Raw genomic sequence first — 20,349 nt, 5'->3', positions numbered from 1 at the left:
GCACTCTTGCCTCATAAATCTAGGATTTAGGGCATTGTCTTCAATGGTTCTCATTTTTGGCTCCAAGGATTCTTTTTCATGTGACTAATTTTTTCGGTAGAGGAGGAGGTCTGGCCACGCCGCAGGTCTTGGAGAGCAGGTGATTACGGATCCCTGGTGTTTGCTGGGCGAGACGGTGAAGCAACCTCCTCCCCACCCCTCCCCCGTCTGGAAAGGTGCAGGATCCGCTAAACCGTGCGTCGCACAGCGGCGGCCGGAGCAGACGCGGGATGGTCGCGCGTCCCCTGCACAGCACAGACGGGCAGCCAGAGAGCCTGGGAAAGGTACGAGCGAGGAATCAGAGCACAGGGTGCGGACCAGAAAAAGCAGACAGTCAGTCGGGCGGGGAAAGAAGTTGCCGAGTTGCAGGTGTGGAAGGGGCTGCCCCAGGCCCACCCTTGGCAGACAAGGGGGCGGGGAGTCGCGCCGGGGACGAGGAGACTGCGGACCGGGAGCGCTCCTTGCGCAGTCGCTCGCCCGCGTGCCCAAGCCCCCCGGGAATGGCCCTCGCCCAGGGGCCCACCTCGCCGCCGCTAGTCCCGCAGAGCCTGCAGCTGCGGGGGCCCGGCATTCGCCAGGGGGCGGGAACTGCGTCGCGAACAATGGCCGCGCTTGGTCGCGGGCCGGCGGGAGGCGGAGTGGAGGTAGAGCCGGTGCCGGGCGCGCGCGCCGGCCGGGCGTGCTGGGGCGCGGGAGCGGCTGCGCAGGCGGGGGCGCGCGGCGCGAGCGCGGGAGGGCGCGGCGGGAGCGCCGGGGAGGCGGGCGGAGGCGGGCGGAGGCGGGCGGAGGCGGGGGGCGGGGAGCCCGAGGGGTGGAAGCCGGCGGCGGCCGAGCGGGGTCAGTTCTCTGTAGTGTTTGCCAATGTTGGAGCCGTCTGCAAAGTGTTCCCAGCAAGAAGGTAAATACCCTCATCGGAGGCGCCCGGGAGACCCCGACTTCCGCCCCGCCGGCGGAGGAGGCAGAGGGCGCTGGGGAGCCCTGCAGGTCCGCAGCACGGGGAACCCGGAGAAGAGCGGCCCCCTTCGCGGCCTCCCCTCCCCCGCGCCTTCCCTCCCACCTCAGGCTCTCTCGGGGCAGCAGGGGGGAGGGGAAACCGGCGGGGGAGGGAGGACCAGGAGGCGAAGGAATTGGGGTGGGGGGAGCGTGTGTGGTGCAGGGGGTGGGACGACACAGGTGTCCTGAGGGGAGGAGCCGGGAGGAAGGCGAGGAGGCCGGGCCAAGTGGGGGTGCGGAGGTGGGGGAGGCAGGAACACGGCTGCGGGCGCGGGAGGCTGGGGTTCTAGGGGGCCGGGGTGGTAGCGGCCGGAAGAGAGGACGGCGAGTGCAGCCACGGTGTGGCTGCGAGGGAGAGGGAGCGCCTGGGGTAGAGCAGGGGAGGGCGGCCTAGGTAGGGTCTGCGGGGAATGGGCCTGGGGGCGCTGGAGGCGGAGCGGCGGGGCCGGGGCGCGCCGGGGGGTGGCGGCGGCGGCTATTTCTGTAGAATGGGTTAGTGGTAAAGACGTAACTTGCCGAAATGGGGAGGGTAGGTGGGGCCGAGGGGACAAAATATATCCTATGACAGGCAAGTTCTGCTGTGGCTGTTACGAACTCCTACCGTGATGGCTCGGCTTAAAGGGGTAGTTGGCGGTTGTGACCTTGCCGGGCTGAAGGGAGTTGGGCGAGGAGACAAAGCTCAGTTACGGAATCCGCTGTGTGAGAGCAGGAACTCCAGTCTCTTCGGGGTCGAGCCGGGGGCTGTGGCTTGGGGGCTGGGGGTGCTCCTCAGAGGCCATCGAGAAGCACTCCACGCTGGGATTCTTAGGGAGGGGGTGGGGATAATGGCCGTGGGGTTCTGGAAGTCTTTGGAAATGTGTGTAGAATTTTGTATTTGTGAATAATTTTCTTTGGTAAGGGTCCATATTTGCTGTGATGTCCCCCTACCCCCATCCCCACTCCAAAGGGTTAAGAACTGCTTGAGCAGATAGAGAGGGACCATTCAATTAGGGTAGACCTGGGAATTTACCAGAGGATTTTAAAGTGGGTGGATCCTGCAGAAAGAAAGGCTAGAGATGATCCTTTAAAGATATTTTACTGTTAACTGAAAACGTTTATTATTTAATGTTTGCTTTCACAATTTTGGTGAACTTTTGCTGAACATTACTTGGCTTCTGATGCATCTTGTGTTTCAGACCAGCATAGTGAATACTTGAAATCAAAATTGTGATGGGCAGGCAGGGTGATAGTAACCTTGGAGGGGAAAAGATTTCAACATTTCTCCGGGATATTTCTTCCCCGTCCTTGCTTTCTTTAGATGATTCAAGTACACTGTTGTGAACTGAGCTGCGGTGGAAAAATCTTATTTAATAAAACTACCAAAACCAAGACTTACTCTCCATCTCTGTTTTGTAATATGGCCAGGTTTTCATTGTTCAGTTTGTATCTTACTGCAAACAAGAGATATCACATAACACTTTAATTGTAGGTTGCTGCGTTTTGCAGCAGGCCTATATTAAATTTGTGAAGCAGTTATGCCAAACTATCTGGTGTGTTTGTGTTTTCCTGCTATGGTTTCAAGTCAAGTCACCGTTGCCATATTTTATTATATGGTAGGCTAGTCTGAAATTTATTCCTAAGTGATGATTAGTTGGTAGGATATGGTACATACTTGCTCACAAATTACTGCATTTTTTCCCCATAAAAACCAGTGTTTTGTATTTGTAAGAATGTTGCTGTATAATCCAAGTATGTATTGTTAATTTCAAATAAAATGCTGTGTAATTTTTAAATTTTAACTTTATTTGGAAATAATTTCAAACTTACAGAAAAATTGCAAGAATAAGAATAATACAAAGAAAATCTTTGTAACTTTATTCAGATTCACCTGTTAACATTTTATGCATTTATTATTTGCTCTCTATCACACACAAAATATTTTTCCCCTGGACCATTTAAGGGTAAGTTACATACATTGTGGTCCTTAACTCCTAAATACTTGAGCTTGGAAAAGCATGCAAATTTTACATTTTAGCTTACTTGGCTTGTCTGGAATGAAGTGCTAGGAAGATGGCTTGGTTTGCTTTTCAACAAATAGTATGAATATAAAAAAATCTAAGATAGTCATCAAGCTTTTAAATATACAAACAATCCAGAAATCGAGGCAGAGCAGTTTTCCTGTTTAGGTTCTAGAAGATATGGTAGGTTTTTGTTTTTTTTTTCCTTTGTGCCTACCCTTCTCTTTATTCCTATTATTATCTCGTGTTGTGCACTTTCAGTGCTGGGAATCTGATCATTTATAGGTATAGATCATAAAGAGGGAAAACTCTAGATATTGCAAAATTGAATTCTCTTAGACTGCATAGTTTGAGACACGCACAGTATGATTATTCACATATAGATATATTTGTGCCTCTCATAGGTACACAAAATATTAGAGGTCTATAATCTGTAATAATTATAATTTTTATTTATGTGTGCATCGTTTGATTTTAAATAATCCTCCCCAAGTTCTATATAGGAGCTTTGCCATTATGTTGTCCTAGAGGTCAAGCCCTTGACTTTGTTCCAGGAAAAAATATAAGAAGGCAAATCTTTTATTTTTCACCAAGCTGATCATAGAAAATAAAAAAAAATTGGCCAGGTGGGGTGGCTCATGCCTGTAATTCCAGCACTTTGGGAGGCCGAGGCAGGTGGATCAGGAGGTCAGGAGTTCAAGACCAACCTGCCCAACATGATGAAACCTCATCTCTACTAAAAATACAAAAATTAGCTGGGTGTGGTGGTGCGCGCCTGTAATCCCAGCTACTCGGGAGGCTGAGGCAGGAGAATCACTTGCACCCGGGAGGCAGAGGTGCCATTGCACTCCAGCCTGGGTGACAGAGCGAGACTCAGTCTCAAAAAAAAAAAAAAAAAAGTCCGGGCACGCCTGTAATCCCAGCACTTTGGGAGGCCGAGGTGGGTGAATCACCTGAGGGTTGGGAGTTTGAGACCAGCCTAATGAACATGGAGAAACCCCGTCTCTACTAAAAATATAAAATTAGCCGGGTGTGGTGGTGCATGCCTGTAATCACAGCTACTCAGGAGGCTGAGGCAGGAGAATTGCTTGAACCCAGGAGGTGGAGCTTGCGTGAGCCGACATGGTGCCATTGCACTCCAGCCTGGGCAACAATAGTGGAACTCCGTCTCAAAAAAAAAAAAAAAAAAAAAAGAAGGCAAGTCTTTTATAATTTGGTGTATAGTGAAGAAAAGAGGACTTTGGGCCAGAATGAACTGTTCCAAACCTAGCAGTGTGACTGTACTCAAATAACCCAACCTCGAAAAATGGAGATAATGCCTACATCCCAAGATGATGAGGATTAAATGAGTTGACGTAAAAATGGCAAAATTTGGCACCTAGCATATACAATTGGTGTCTGATAAATGTTAGTTTCCTTTTTTTTTTTCTGGCCTGTGATATTTACAGTTTTCCACTAGAATAGTTTGTGGTGTAAGACTTCTGTTTTCCTTACATAAAAACAGTGTTTTTGGGTACCTACTTTAAAAAATCAAAATGAAAAACATTTTAAAAAGCTCTTTAAAGGACCCTCTATCTTTTTTAGAGTAATAAGCATTGAATTGATAGTTTTGTAGCAGTTTGTAGTCTAAGAGTAGGGATAGTAAATTTTTTTTGCTTTTCGTGTTGTCAAATAAGACATTTGAGTGAGAATTGCCTATCAACTGTAGGATGGGTGCTGATATAAAAAATTTATACATATTTAATAACAGTGCCATTTTATAAAGCAGTTTAATTATTGGGGATTATATAGATTTTTGTACAGCTTTTAATTTCTCAAATGGGCAAAATGTAATTCATAATTAAAGTACGACTTATATCAGCAGTACATTGCAGTTACAGGTTGGACCCTTCTTCATGAGCATCATGTCTTCCCCAGTCGTCTCCCTATAAACTATCCTGCTTGTTTTCATTTAGTAGTCTGGAATCTAGAATTGCCTGTCTTCATATGCCTGACCAGATAGGGCATTTTTGGGACACGTGGATACATTTCTCTAAAAGCACTTAGTTGTAATTGGAATCAACTGTAGCTGGAAACTTTTTTGATAGAGGAGGTGGATTTTTTTTTAAATTTTTTTTTTTTTTTTTTTGAGATGGAGTCTTACTCTGTCACCCAGGCTAGAGTGCAGTGGCACGATCTCCGCTCGCTGCAGCCTCTGCCTCCTGGGTTCAAGTGATTCTCCTGCCTCAGCCTCCTGAGTAGCTGGGAGTACAGGTGCATGCCATCATGCCTGGCTAATTTTTGTATTTTTAGTAGAGATGGTTTTGCCGTGTTGGCCAGGCTAGTCTTGAACTCCTGACCTCAGGTGATCCATCCGCCTCAGCCTCCAAAAGTGCTGGGATTACAGGCGTGAGCCAACACACCCAGCTGAGGAGGTGGATTTTATGAAACCGTAGGTAGTATAAAACTGCTCTGCATTTTATTGATATGTCTTGATATTTTAGCAAATTGTTTAAAATATATGACAGTAGACTGGGCATGTCTTTAAAGTAGAAACAGTCTTAAAGACGTGCCACTGTGAACGTTCTGAATTGTCCATGGTATAATTACAAATTACAATTTTTAAATTGATGTAAATCTAATATAACTGGTTTGCTTAAAAAAGTATAATTTTCAGAATGTTAGCCAATTACAGAGTGGTTATAGACATTAGTTTCATATGTGTTAATTTATACAGCTATTTATATTGTGAAGAAAAGGCTTACAGAATATTTAAATCGTATGGTTAATTTTATGTTCATAAAGTTTTATTTTTTGTTACTTCATGGAATATCTTTTCTGTGTCAGAAGACTAGACCTTTCGGGCCGGGTGCGGTGGCTCACACCTGCAATCTTGGCACTTTGGGAGGCCAAGGCAGATGGATCACCCGAGGCCAGGAGTTCGAGACCAGCCTGGCCAACATGGTGAAACCCCGTCTCTACAAAAAATACAAAAATTAGTCAGGCATGGTGGTGTGTACCTGTATCCCCAGCTACTGGGGAGGCTGAGGCAGAAGAATCACTTGAGCCTGGGAGGTGGAGGTTGCAGTGAGCTGAGATTGAGCTGTTGCACTCCAGTCTGGGTGACAGGGCGAGACTCTGTCTCAAAAAAAAAAAAAGGAAAAAAAAAAGAAGATTAGAACTTTCAAAAAGGTACCCCAGTATCTTACTGTGCTTGCTTCTTGAAATCAGCTACCAGTGTTATCAGCCTCTAATATTGAAGAAATACATAGAGATCTGTAGATGAGCATTTGTAACTTTAGAAACTTATACTAATAAAGACAAAATGGAGTTTTTCAAAGTTGGTGAATGCTTAATAATGTTAATTTTTTTTTTTTTTTTTTTTTTGAGACGAAGTCTTGCTCTGTCACCCGGGCTGGAGTGCAGTGGCATGATCTTGGCTCACTGCAACCTTGGCCTCCCGGGTTCAAGCGTTTCTTCTGCCTCAGCCTCCTGAGTAGCTGGGATTACAGGCGTGTGTTACCATGCCCAGCTAATTTTTGTATTTTTAGTAGAGACAGGGTTTCACCATGTTGGCCAAGCTGGTCTTGAACTCCTAACCTCAGGTGATCCCCCTACCTCGGCCTCCCAGAGTGCTGAGATTACAAGCGTGAGCCACTGCACCCGACCAGTAATGTTAAATTCTAGAAAGCAAGGGACACTAAATCACTGAGATGCTTTAGTGGTTATTCACACTTTACTTTTTAAATGTACTGTTTTCAGTTAAAAAAAAGATGATTGGTTGTGTTTGTATTTTAAGTTATAGCTAGTGTATTTTTTTAATGAGATACTCCATTCCTATTGAAAGCGGGTGTATTTTAACACCATATGACTAATGCTACACTTGTTAATAATCTCATTTTTTGAATTGAAAATGTAAATGTTTAAGTTTTATAATTTGCCACTTTGAAGTTCTAATGTTACTCATTTGCTCATGTTGAACAGGGATTTTATTTTTTTTTTTGCCTATCCAAATATTAACTAATACCTAAAGCACCATGGGAGTATTGAATTATAGAGTTGGACAGGATAGTCTTATTTATTGTTGCATAGCACATTGCACCAGAATTTAAGGACTTAAGACAACAAACATTATCTTACAGTTTCTGTGGGTTAGAAATCTGGGTGCAGCTTAGCTGGGTGCCTGTGGCTCATAAAAGAGGTGGTAGTCAAGCTATCAGTTGGGGTTACAGTCACATCTGGAAGCTCTACTGGTGGAAGATCTGTTTCCGAACTCATTCATGTGGCTCTTGCAGGGTTCAGTTTCCTGGGGCTCTTGGACTGAAGAAATCAGTTTTTGCTGGCTATTGGCCAGAGGCTTTTCTCAGTTCTTTGCCATATGGGCCTCTCCAAAGGGCACCACAGTTTGGCATCTGCCTCCCTCTGAACAAATGAGTGAGAGAAGGTGACACCTAAGAATTTTTATAACCTAATCTCAGAAGTGGTATCTCATTATTTCTGCTATATTCTATTTGTTAGAGGCTGCCTACCACAACGACTTTAGCTTACTTTTTAAAGACTGAAGAAAAAAAAAGAAGACAGAAAAAGAAGAACTCAAAGATACACAGAGTAATTTGACCAAGGCTCAGAAGGTAATCTCCTGAAGAACTTTGACTAAAACTCAAATTCACCAATACCCAGGCCGTGTGCTCTTTATACAGCATCCCGTTCTCATAGGAAATGTGAAAGAAATTAGAAAATAAATAAAAATAGATGCAGATGCTGAGGACACTATTGTAAGAAAAATATTAAAGTTTTCAAAGTCATTTTGAATGGACTGTAGTTTGTCATCTTGAAAAAATGGTAGCCAAATATGAGTGTGTATTTGTGTATGTATGTGTGTACTTAAAAAACATTTGCTTCTAAGGGAAAGTTCAATATTAAAATTTAACAGCATAAAAGTTTCTACACAAGTGATTAGATACAGGCCTTTTGCTGTGTATCACAATTGTGTTGTTGCTTTGTAGATAATTTTTAGGGGAGAGGTCTGTACATAATTTATATTTTATATAGACTTTTTTTCATTACAAGATCCCGTGGTTTGTTTATAATTTGGACTTTCCTGCCCTTCACTGGCATCTGTTTTTAAATTAAATTTTTTTTTTTTTTTCTTGAGATGGAGTCTCGCTCTGTCTCCCAGGCTGGAGTGCAATGGCGCGATCTTAGCTCACTGCAACCTCTGCCTCCTGGGTTCAAGTGATTCTCCTGCCTCAGCCTCCTGAGTAGCTGAGATTACAGGCGCATGCCACCATGCCCGGCTAATTTTTGTATTTTTAGTAGAGGCAGGGTTTTCACCATGTTGACCAGGCTGGTCCCGAACTCCTGAACTCAAATGATCCACCCACCTTGGCCTCCCAAAATGCTGGGATTACCACACCCAGCCTGAAATTTTAATATGGATACTATTTTTATACTGATGATAACAGACAAAATGACAGAGAAAAAGAAAATATTCAGCAAGATAATTGTACTATATGCTCTTTTCTATACCATCTAAGAGAATACTTGTGGTGTTGCATCTTCTTTAGGATTAATTTATCATGTAGAAGATGGGAACAAAGCTGTTTAAAACAGGACTGCAAAAAGGGAAGTATACATTAAATATTAACCTGAAACTCTCAGATTTATTTTTAACAGCTTCACTTTTGTTGGGATTGTCTTAGAAGTCTAGAAGCAGAAGGAGCTTTGTTCAGATCTGTACTGTCCAGTATGGTGGCTACTAGTGACGTAGTGATTTAAGTGAACATGAAAGAAAATTAAACATTTATTTTCTTCATTGCTCTAGCCACATTTCAAGTGCTCAGTAGCCACATGTGGCTAATGACTACCAGATTGGACAGTGCAAGTACAGAACATTTTTATCATCATAGAAAGTTCTATGGAGATCTGGATAAATTACATTTTATATTTGATTTTGATCAAGGGCATGTGTTTAAAATACCAGTCATTGAGGTTATCAGCTAAGTTGAACTTTATTTCTTCATTTTCGTTTTCCAGTTTTTGGAGCCGTGAGGGATACAGCAGTTTGGTCAATATTGTCTTAACATGCTTCAAATAAATCAGGTGAGTTTGTGTTAAGGCATTTTTCATGCTTACATGGTGCTTTGGCTGTAAATTGTGGAACATTTTAACTCAGCTTTTCTATAACTATAACCTGACTCATCACTTTTTAAAGCAGTTACCTACTGTATAGTCATCATTGGAGGCTGTGTAGGGCAGGTTGTTTAAGGATTAGAATGATCTTCTGAAAGTTGATAACTTCTGGTTGTGCAAGGCAGAAGGTTTGTCTGTTCTTCTTGATGTCACATCCCTTTAGGACTTGTTAATGTGTTCAGAATGCTTATGATCATGATATAGCTTCAGTAGGTGGCAGTTCTGCAGACTCAAAGCATTTTTAGTGACAAATCTTGTGAAGTAGTTGTATTTGTTTTTTTTTTTTTAAAAAAAAGGTTCACTTTCCAGGGCACTGAAAAACACTAGAAGGAAGTGCCCTGATAAACTACAGCATATAATACTTTAGACTCACTGAAAGAAGTGTTTTTCTTAGTTCTTGACATTTCTCCAAGAACTTTATACACTTAATTTTACCTTTCCCGATTAAATAGAACATTGTATCATAACTATAGTGTTAGAAAATACTTTTGGCCAGGCTGGATGGCTCACACCTGTAGTCCCAGCACTTTGGGAGGTGAGGTGGGAGGATCTCTTGAGCCCAGGAGTTTGAACCAGACTGGGTAACATAGTAAGACCCTGTCTCTTAAAAACAAAACAAAAAAAAAAAAAGGAAAGAAACAAAATACTTTTATTTCTTTTGATTGCAAATCAAGAGAGAAGTAATTAAAATTTTTTTTTCCCCCTGTGATTAAGAAAGTAATCAACTGGGCACGGTGGCACACGCCTGTAATCCCAGCACTTTGGGAGGCCAAGGCGGGCAGACCACCTGAGGTGGGGAGTCCGAGACCAGCCTGGCTAACATGGAGAAACCGTCTCTACTAAAAAATACAAAATTAGCCAGGCATGGTAGCACATGCCTGTCATCCCAGCTACTCGGGAGGCTGAGGCAGGAGAATCACTTGAACCCGGGAGGTGGAGGTTGTGGTGAGCCAAGATCGTGCCATTGCACTCCACCCTGGGCAAAAAGAGTGAGACTCTGTCTCAAAAAAAAAAAAAAAAAGAAAAGTAATCTTGGCCAGGCGTGGTCGCTCACACCTGTCATCCCACCCAGCACTTTGGGAGGCCAAGGCAGGTAGATCACCTGAGATCAGGAGATCAAGACCAACCTGGCCAACATGGTGAAACCCTATCTCTACTAAAAATACAAAAAAATCAGCCAGTCGTGGTGGTGCATACCTGTAATCCCAGCTACTCGGGAGGCTGAGGCAGGAGAATTGCTTGAACCCAGGAGGCGGAGGTTGCAGTGAGCTGAGATCACACCACTGCACTCCAGCCTGGGCAACAGAGTGAGTCTCCGTTCCAAAAAAAAAGAAAGTAATCTTGACCCCCTGCCTTCTGATATATAGTCCTGCTCACCTTGCCAAAGAAATCTCCGGTTCCTGTGCATCCCATGCCATCTCTAAGCTAATGACTTCTAAGTTTATACCTGGTCTAGACCTTTTTTCCTGACCTCCAAACTCCTGTAGCATTTACCACCTTGATCTCTTCGATGTCCTTATACATCCTAGACTTAATGTGTGCCCAAGAAATAATCTCAATGCTTCAGTTATACTGGACTGTTTTAGTTCCTAGATTGGATAAGGTTGTTCTGGCTGCAGGGATTTGCACAGATTTCCTCTGCCTGGACCTCTCTTCCCCTCCCCTGGGTTTGGCTTGCTTGACTGCAGTCCTACTATATGCTGTCATAGCACCTTGCTCTTTAGTTTAATAACATGACATTTGTAGTTATAGTCAAATATGTAATTATTTGTTGTAACATCTGTCTCCCTTGTTAGACAGTATGTTTCATGAAGACAGACAGTGACTTTTCTTGTTTACTCTTATATCCCCAGGTCCTAGAATAAACAGTGTAAATAGTTTTCATACATTTATTTGTTGGGTGTATGAATATATGAATGGTGCTAGAGTTGTCACTAAAGCAAGGAGATACTTATTTTTCAACAATAACCACATAATTATGTTGTCAGTTTTGGTGTTATATGCTGCTTGTGTTACACAAATGCAACTAACTCTCCCTCATGTAAAGTTGTTATTTGGTTTGCTCCTCTACTAGAAACTTTCCTTGTGCAACAAAAATTACTTTAATTAAAAACATTACTAATAATTTAAAGAAATCGTAGAGCTGTCCTGCGCTTAGTGCTTCCTGTTTCCTCACAGCTGCTCTCAAATCCCAGTGGAAGCATTATGAGACCTTATTTGCCAACTGTTATAGGTGTGAAGTTGCCACTAAATAACTTTCTATGGATACCTGCCATTAATTATTTGGTTACCATTAAAATAATTTTTCATCTTCTGCCACAGACATTTGGAAATGACCATTTTATGCTAGCTAACTTCATTGAAAATTATAGTTTATGGATTAGTCCTAATGAGGATTTACTAACTGGCTATGTTGTAGGTCACGTTGAGTCAGGCATTGCAAACAGTTCCTAGGCAATTCTCTACATGGCCACAAGCAATTCCCTGGATGTTGGCTAGAAATTGTACACAGTGCCTGGAGATATACATACTTAAATTTTACAGGTTGAGTATTACTTATCCAAAATGCTTGGCACCGGAAGTGTTTTGGATTTCAGATTTTTTTAGATTTTGGAATTTTGCCTACAGGTTGAGCATCCCTAATCCAAATATCCAAAATCCAAAATGCTCCAGTGAGCATTTCCTTTGAGCATTATGTTGGTACAAAAGAAGTTTGAAATCTTGGAGATTTTGGATTTCAGATTTTTGGATTTGGGATGCTCAATCTTAACAGAAGTGTATTCCTAGAACAACTTAAGAGACCGCCCTTCTTGTTACTGACTATAACTGTCATCCTCTAGACTGTTCAAGTCTGAGATAAAGATTCTCTTCAGCTAAACATAGAGTTGAATTCTTAAACTCATGAGTGATTTTTGAATCTTACTTTCTTGGCAACCACTTTCTCATAACAGTGAGGGTTCTCAAGGTAAATGTGTAAAGGGGCCCAGCGTGGTGGCCCATGCCTGTAATCCCAGCACTTTGGGAGGCTGAAGCGGGAGGGTTGCTTGAGCCCAGGATTTTGAGACCAGCTCGGGCAACATAGTAGGACCCTGTCTCTACAAAAAATAAAAAAAAGTTAGATATGGTGACACATGCCTGTAGTCTCAGCTACTTGGGAGGCTGGGGTGGAGGATCACTTGAGCCTGGGGTGGAGGATCACTTGAGCCTGGGAGGTTGAGGCTGCAGTGAACTGTGATCATACCACTGCACTCCAGCCTGGGTAACAGAATGAGACCCTAGGCATGCAAAGGGGACTTAAGTTGATTCTCAGCTTGAAACAGTTGAGATTTTTACTATGTGATTTTCAACATTGTCTCTAGGATTAGTACTGCATTTTTATTTGGGAAGTGTTTTGTTTTCTTAAAATACCTGAATTGGATGCTTTTTTATTTTTTTTTGAGATGGAGTCTCACTCTGTTGCCCATGCTGGAGTGCAGTGGCACGATCTTGGCTCACTGCATCCTCCGCCTTCCGGGTTCAAGCAATTCTCCTGCCTCAGCCTCTTGAGTAGCTGGGATCACAAGCGCACGCCACCACGCCCGACTAATTTTTGTATTCTTAGTAGAGACGGAGTTTCACCATGTTGGTCAGGCTGGTCTCGAACTTCTGACCTCGTGATCTGCCTGCCTTGGCCTGTCAAAGTGCTGGGATTTCAGGTGTGAGCCACCGCACCCGGCCTACATGGTTTTTTATTCGTAACAGATTCTTCCATGTGTGTTACTAAAACTAATTAAAAACTAGGCTATTGAATACCAGGTTATTTGATATTAACTTTGCCTAACTTTGCTATTATCGTGGAACATGGATGTTCCATGTTCTGTTTAGGTAATAGCACTTTTCTACCTTTAAATTGTGATCATAGTTGTTGTTTTTGCCTTTTAAGAATGTGTGTTACTATCCATGTGCAACTTATGCTTACTGTAGAAAATTAGGTGTGATAAGCAAAAAAAAAAAAAAAAAAAAAAAAAAAAAACAAAACCTTGAAAAACAAACAAAAAAAATCACAAAAAATTCCACTTCTTTTACAGAGGTAATCACTGGTAACATTTTGGGGTGTATACTTCTAGATTTTTTTTCTATGCAGGTATGTTTTTATGTGAATATATGTTATTTTAAAAACTGGGATTATACAATATGTAATGTTTTGAAGTGATTTAATAATAATTCTTAGTTTGGATGTACTAAAATTTAACCAGCCCTTATTATTGGACAGATTTTTATATTGTAGTTAGTGCCATAGTAAATTTTTTTAATATACATCTCTTTGTCCAATTATTTTCTTAGAATTAATTATTAGAAATGGAAATACTAGTCAAAGATGTATGTGGATTTTAAAGATATTTGGTGTATAGCTCCCAAAAAGACAAAATTATATCTGCCAGAGGTGTATCTACCTGTTTCCTTACTTCCTTGACAAAATTTCAGTCTTTGCTAATCTGTCTGACAAGAGGTGGTATTTTATTTTGTGTTTCTATAATATTTAAATATTTCTTGTTCTTTCATGTTTTGCCTTTTGTGGATTGCTTATGTATGTCTACTGTCATCTATTTCTTTCTATTTGTAAATAACTTTCTTTGGATTATGCCCCCTGATAATTTTCTGAGTTAGTATTTATAATCATTACTTTATACTTTTCACTCATTATTCAACAGATAACCAACAGGAGTGTACTGGTTTCTGGGGTACCATAATATGTATGAGTATGGTGTATTTTGGGCCTTTCTCCCTGATCATTAATTGTAGGTCCCCCGGGAAAAGGAACTCATTTTAACAGTAAGCTACAGCAAATGTAAATTACGAAGATACATGCTGTGAATAATATTTTTAAATGAGTAGCTGAAGTAGGGCCAAGTTTTGGAGATTAGCTGGTGAGGTAGACTTGACAGGTCAGTGTGTCCTAAGGAATTGGAAAAGTCTATATTAGGCAGTTGTAGTATTGGGAGAGCCTAGCAACTGGGAATTTACAGGGGTCAAAATAGTCTGGTGGTTCTTTTTAGTGAGGTTTGGTAGTAGATGTTGGGAACATGGAAGCTAAGAGGAAGCTTTAAGGCCTAACTGAGGTGGAAGGGATGACAGGCAGGACAAGACAGAATTTTTCCGTGTCAAAGGAGTAGCAGAACCCTGTAGGGCAAGAGGGAGCCAGGTGTTATTAAAAAAAAAAAAAGTTTTTATTACACTGGATAGTGTAAGACCAGAGTATGATTACTAAGAAACAAAGTCTAGAGTTTAAGGAATAATGACAGCTATCTCAGAGGTTTGTTGTGAGGAGTAACAGATAACAAAGGCAAAATGCTTAGCATTGGTCCTCGTACTACTGCTATTAATTTGACTATTAATATTGCTGTTGGCTATTGCTGCCTGACTCTGGAAATTGGTGGGAAAGGAGGGCAGACGGCAGACATTTAGGTAGATCATTGAGTGAAGTATTTGGGGGAATGAACCATTTTCTCAAGCCCAGATTGGCTTCGAGGTCCTCCTGCTTCTTGCCACAAGCACCAGGAACTCTATTCTTTTCTCTTAAAAGTTGCTTCTACTTAGTAGTAGTTACTTTTCTTTCCAAGACTGGGTGTGGAGATCTGTAATCTGCTCATGTCTTTTGTAGCCGTAGGATATAGCCTATAGTTAGGGGATAAGAAAAATAGTAAACATAAGGAGGTTAAAATGTATAAGAAAGACTTCTACTTTCCCGTATGCTGGTATAATGGGAGCTGGATTTATTTTATGTGTAGCCAGCTTCCAAGATGGCCCCTAATGATCCCTGCATCCCGATATTTACACCATGGTGTAATCCCCATACACATTATATTGAGGTTTATCTGTGGAACCAATAGAACGTAACAGAAGTGATGGATCATTTCTTAGGATAGGTTATTTATAATACAAATGTGGCTCCGCCTCCTTCCCCTCACTACCCCTAACCTTGGATTACTCACTCTGAGAATAGTTAGCTGCCATGTTGTGAATGGCTCAATGGGGAGGCCCATGCTGTGGGAAACTGAGGTCTCCTGCCAACAGCCAACAAGGAACTGAGGCCTCTCTAGCCAACAGCATGTGGATGAGCCTTCTTGGAAGCAGATGTCCCAGCTTTAGTCAAGCTTCCAGTCCTAAACATCTGTCCTGCTGACATCCTGACTGCAACCTCATGAGAGATCCTGAGCCAGAACTACCCATCTAAGCTGTTCCCTCATTGCCAACCCTCAGAAACTGTGTGAAAAAAAGAAATGCTTGTTTTGTTTGTTTTTAAATTTTTTTTGGCTTTTTTTGAGTTGAAGTCTTGGTCTGTCGCCCAGGCTAGAGTGCAGTGGTACGATCTTAGCTCACTGCAACCTCTGCCTCCCAGGTTCAGGTGATTCTCCTGCCTCAGCCTCCTGAGTAGTTGGGACTACAGACGTGCACCACCACACCTGGCTAATTTTTGTATTTTTAGTAGAGATGAGGTTTCATCATGTTGGGCAGGCTGGTCTCAAATTCCTGACCTCAGGTGATCCTCCTGCCTCGGCCTCCCAAAGTGCTGGAATTACAGGTGTGGGTCACCGTGCCTGGCCAATGCTTAATTTTTAAAGCCACAAAATTGGAGGTAATTTGTTATGTAGCAAAAATCTACTCTTCCTCTTTAAATAACTTGAGAATTTATAAAATATATAAACAATAGCTTTTAGACATTGATGACAGGCAGCACCAGACTGTGATCCCTGAGAGAATAGGAACAAGTGAGGGTAAAGCCCTTCAATTGTAACAGCTTACTGCAGAGCCTAGAGGCAGTTTATTGGCTGCAGTGCAAGGTGTGGAGGAACCAAAACAGAGCCCAGCAGTCCTACTGAGATAAAAAGACAAAGATAAAAATTTGGGAATATCAAGGCGATTAGAATTACAGGGCAGAGTACCAGAGAAAAAAGAACTAAGGGGGTTGGGATTGGTGTTGGGGAGGCATACACTAAAAAGCAAGAGAGCATAAACAAGTGAGCATGCATTTTGGAGATCTCCAGAGGGTTCTCCTGGAGTCTTTTGCTGAGTTCTGATTTCATAGATGCTTGACAGGCCCTACCTGAGGCCAGAGAAAAAAACACTTGGAAAGCACTAAGAAAAACAATTTCCAGAGTTCACATAAGGCTTCAAATAGTCGTATTCCTACTATGCAGAGTAAAGGATGTCGTAGAATACATGGGGCACTGGGAAGAGTCCTCAGAAGGCTCCAAATGATTCCAAGTAACTTAACTGCACCAGAACACTATTTAGAAGAATACAACAAAATTCAGAACCCAACAATGTAAAATTTAGTTTTTGTCATTCAGTCAAAAAATGCTTGCTTTGACATTGGCAATGGATAGAACATCTAGACAGAATATCAGTAAGGAACTAGAGGACCTGAACAACAGTATAAATCAACTAGACCTAACAGACATACACAGAACATTCAGCAACAGCAAAATATGTATTCTTTTTTTTTTTTTTTTGTCTTTTTTTTTTTTTGAAAGACGGAGTCTTGCTCTGTTACCCAGGCTGGAGTGTAATGTCTCCATCTTGGCTCACCGCAACCTCCGCCTCCAGGGTTCAAGTGATTCTCCTGCTTCAGCCTCCTGAGTAGCTAGGATTACGGGTGTCTACTACCACACCCAGCAAATTTTTGTATTTTTAGTAGAGACGGGGTTTTGCCGTGTTGGCCAGGCTGGTCTCAGACTCCTGACCTCAGGTGATCCACCCTCCTCGGCCTCCCAAAGTGCGGGGATTATATGCGTGAGCCACTGCACCCTACCAAAATATATATTCTTTTAAAGTATACATGAAATATTCTCCAGGCTGTATTAGGCCACAAAACAAGTTTCAGTAAATTTAAAAAGATTGAAATCATGCTATGTATCTTCTCCAGTCACAGGGGAATGAAGTTAGTAATCATTAACAGAAGGAATACTGGAAAATTTACAAATATATGGAAATTTACAAATATGTGGGAATTAGAGAATACTTGGAAATAAATTAAAATGGAAACATATGTGTGACTTAAATGATGCAGTGAAAACAGTCCTGAGAGGGAAATTATTAGCAATAAACATCTACATTAAAGAATAAGAAAGACCTCAAATAAATAATCTTACTTTACATTTTAAAGAAACTAGAAAATGCAAAGCTACCAGAAAAAAGGAAGTAAATAAAGATTAGAGTGGCGATAAATGAAATAGAGAATAGGAAAATAATATAGAGAATTAGTGAAACCAAAAGTTTGATTCTTTGAAAAGATCAATGAAATTGACAAACCTTTTGCTAGACTGACAAAGAAAAAACACAGATAGGTATAACTAAAACAAGACGTGAGTGTGGGGACATTACTGCTGACCTTAAACAAAAAGGATTAAAGAGAATACTATGAGCAATTTTATGCACAGATTAGATAACCTACATGAAATGGACACAGTTTTAGAAATACACATTACTAAAACTGACTCATACTAAAACTGACTCAGGAAGAAATAGAAAATATAACAGACTTACAAGTGAACAGATTGAATTAGTTAAAAAACCTCCCAAACTAAGATTACTTGAGCCTGGGAGGTTGAGACCACAGTGATCCATGATTATGCCATTGCACTCCAACCTGGGTGATAGAGTGAGACCCTATCTCAAAACAAAACAAAAACTCCCAATCAAAAGTCCAGTACCACATTGCTTCTCTGGTGGATTCTACCAAATATTTAAAGAAGAATACCAAATATTTAAAGAGTATGAGAATCGCTCTCATACTGTTCCAAAAAATTGGAGAGGAGAGAGTAAGAATACTTCCTAACTCACTCTTTGAGGCCAGTATTATTACCCTGATACCAAAGCCAAACAAAGACATAATGCAAAAATTACAGACCAATATTCCTTATTAATACAGATGCAAAAATCTTCAACAAAATACTAGCAAACTGAATCTAGCAGCATATTTAAAGGAATATGCACCACGGCCAAGTGGGACTTATTCCCAGGAATGCAAGGGTGGTGTAGTACAACACATTAATAGAATGAAGCGGGGAAAACCCCCACATGATTGTTTCAATTGATACAATAGGCAGCTGCCAAAATTCAACAGCTGTTCGTGATAGAAACGCTCAAAATTAGGAATAGTAGGGAACTTTTTTTTTTCTTCAACATTCAGCGTTTATGAAAAAACCCACAGCTAACATCCAACTCAATAGTAAAAGACTGAAATCCTTGCCCTTATGATCAGAAACAAGGCATGGATACCCATTCTCACCACAGTTATTCAAGTTGTAGTGGAAGTTATAGCCAGAGCAGTGTGACAAGAAAAAGAAACAAAGACATACAGATTTGGAAGGAAGAAATAAAACTGTCTCTGTTTGCAGATGACATGATCCTATATATAGAAAATCCCAAAGAATCCAGAAAAACCTCCACTAAAGCTAATAAATAACTTGAGCAAAGTTGTAGGTACAAGGTAACACACAAAAAACATTTGTGTTTCTGTATACTCGCAATGAACAATCCAAAAAGAAATTTAAAAAGATTGCATTTATAATGGCATCCAAAAGCCTAAAGGAGTTGACTTGCTTATGAAAGACTTGTGCACTATAAACTACAAAATATGTTGAAATAAAGAAGACCTAAATAAGTGGAAAGACATTTTGTGTTCATGAATTAGAAGACTTTACATTGCCGTTAGGATGGCAATACTGTCCAAAGCAATCTCCAGATTCAATGCAATCTCTATCAAAATTCCATTGGCCTTTTTTTTTTTTTGCAAAAGTTGGAAAGCTGATCCTCATATTCATATGGAATTGCAGCAGATCCAAATAGCCAAAACAGTCTTGAAAAAGAAGAATAAAGCCAGAGGACTCATATTTCCCAATTTGAAACTTACTGCAAAGCTACAGTCATCAAAATAGTGTGGTACTGGCATAAGGATAGATGTATAGACTAATAGAATTGAGAGTCCAGAATTAACATATCTGTAGGCAATTGATTTTTAACAAACATGCCAGGATGATTCAGTGGGGAAAGAATAATCTCTTCAAATGGTTTGGGGACCCCTGGAGATGCACATGCAAAACAATAAAGTTGGACCCCTACTTCATGCCATGTATAAAAATTAACTCATAATGGACCAATGGTCAAAATACAAGAACAAAAACTTACAACTCAACAGCAAAAAAAAAGCTCAACTAAAAAATGGGCAAAGGACTTGGAATAGACAGTTACTCTAAGAAGATAAACACATCGTTAATACTCAGCATCATTAGTGATCAGGGAGATGCAAACGAAAACCACAGTGATATACCACTTCACACCTACTAGGATGGCCAGAATCAAAAGACGGGCAGTAACTAGTTTTGAGGATGATGTGGAGAAACTGGAACGCTTGTATGTTGCTGGTGGGAATGTTAAATGGTTCAGCCTTTGTGGAAAAAAGAGTCTGACAATTCCTCAAAGGAACACATAGACTTGTCATATGACCCAGCAATTCCACTCCTAGGTATATACCCCAAAGAATTGAAAGCAGGTACTCAAACAAATACATGACCACACGTGTTCATAGCAGCACTATTTACAATAGCTAAATGGTGGAAACAACCCAAATGTCCATCAGTGGATGAATGATGAATGAGTAAACAAATTGTAGTAGTCTACATTCCATAAAATATTGTCTAGCAGTAAAGAAATGAAGTACAGATACATACTATGATGCAGATGAACCTAGAAAACATATTAAGTGAAAGAAGACACACACAAATGGTCACATATTGTATGATCCATTTATGTCAAATATTCACAATAGGTGATCTATGAGACAGAATGCAGATTGTTGCTTGCCAGGGCCTGGGGTTAAGGGTGAATGAGAAGCAACTGCCTAATGGGTGTTGAATTCCCTTTTGGGGTCATAGCAGTGTTTTGGAACTAGGTATAGGTGGTAGTTGTACAACACTGTGAGTGGACTAAATACCACTGGAATGTTCACTTTATTTTTTATTTATTTATTTTTTTGAGCCGTAGTCTCCCTCTCGCTTAGTCTGGAGTGCAGTGGTGTGATCTCAGCTCACTGCAACCTCCGCCTCCCGGGTTCAAGGGATTCTCCTGCCTCAGCCTCCCCAGTAGCTGGGATTACAGGCACCTGCTG

The 20,349-nt window shown here is 41.3% G+C and overlaps 1 protein-coding gene across 19 annotated transcripts in view; it reads left to right on the top strand.

Moving 5' to 3' along the window:
• The first annotated feature begins 203 nt into the window (after nucleotides 1–203).
• STAU2 (staufen double-stranded RNA binding protein 2) overlaps nucleotides 204–20,349 on the top strand; it is a 338,058-nt gene continuing 317,912 nt past the window's right edge. For 3 of the 19 annotated variants that reach the window (XM_063642824.1, XM_055286514.2, XM_055286511.2), the window contains exons 1-3: nucleotides 204–323; nucleotides 7,527–7,639; nucleotides 9,045–9,110. Coding sequence is in view for 8 of the 19 variants with exons in the window: in XM_055286514.2 (XP_055142489.1) it covers nucleotides 9,093–9,110 (18 nt within the window). In the remaining 11 variants the exon portion in view is untranslated. Of the gene's footprint in view, nucleotides 324–835; nucleotides 938–1,334; nucleotides 1,427–5,863; nucleotides 5,973–7,526; nucleotides 7,640–9,044; nucleotides 9,111–20,349 lie in introns of those variants that run through there. The other 16 variants (XM_063642827.1, XM_055286518.2, XM_063642830.1 and 13 more) reach the window with 10 other exon arrangements.

This window comes from Symphalangus syndactylus, chromosome 7 (genome assembly GCF_028878055.3).
Source record: "Symphalangus syndactylus isolate Jambi chromosome 7, NHGRI_mSymSyn1-v2.1_pri, whole genome shotgun sequence".
In the NCBI taxonomy this organism is placed as follows: domain Eukaryota; kingdom Metazoa; phylum Chordata; class Mammalia; order Primates; family Hylobatidae; genus Symphalangus; species Symphalangus syndactylus.
Note: the sequence above shows the minus strand (reverse complement) of the source record. Positions and strands in the feature narration are given on the sequence as shown.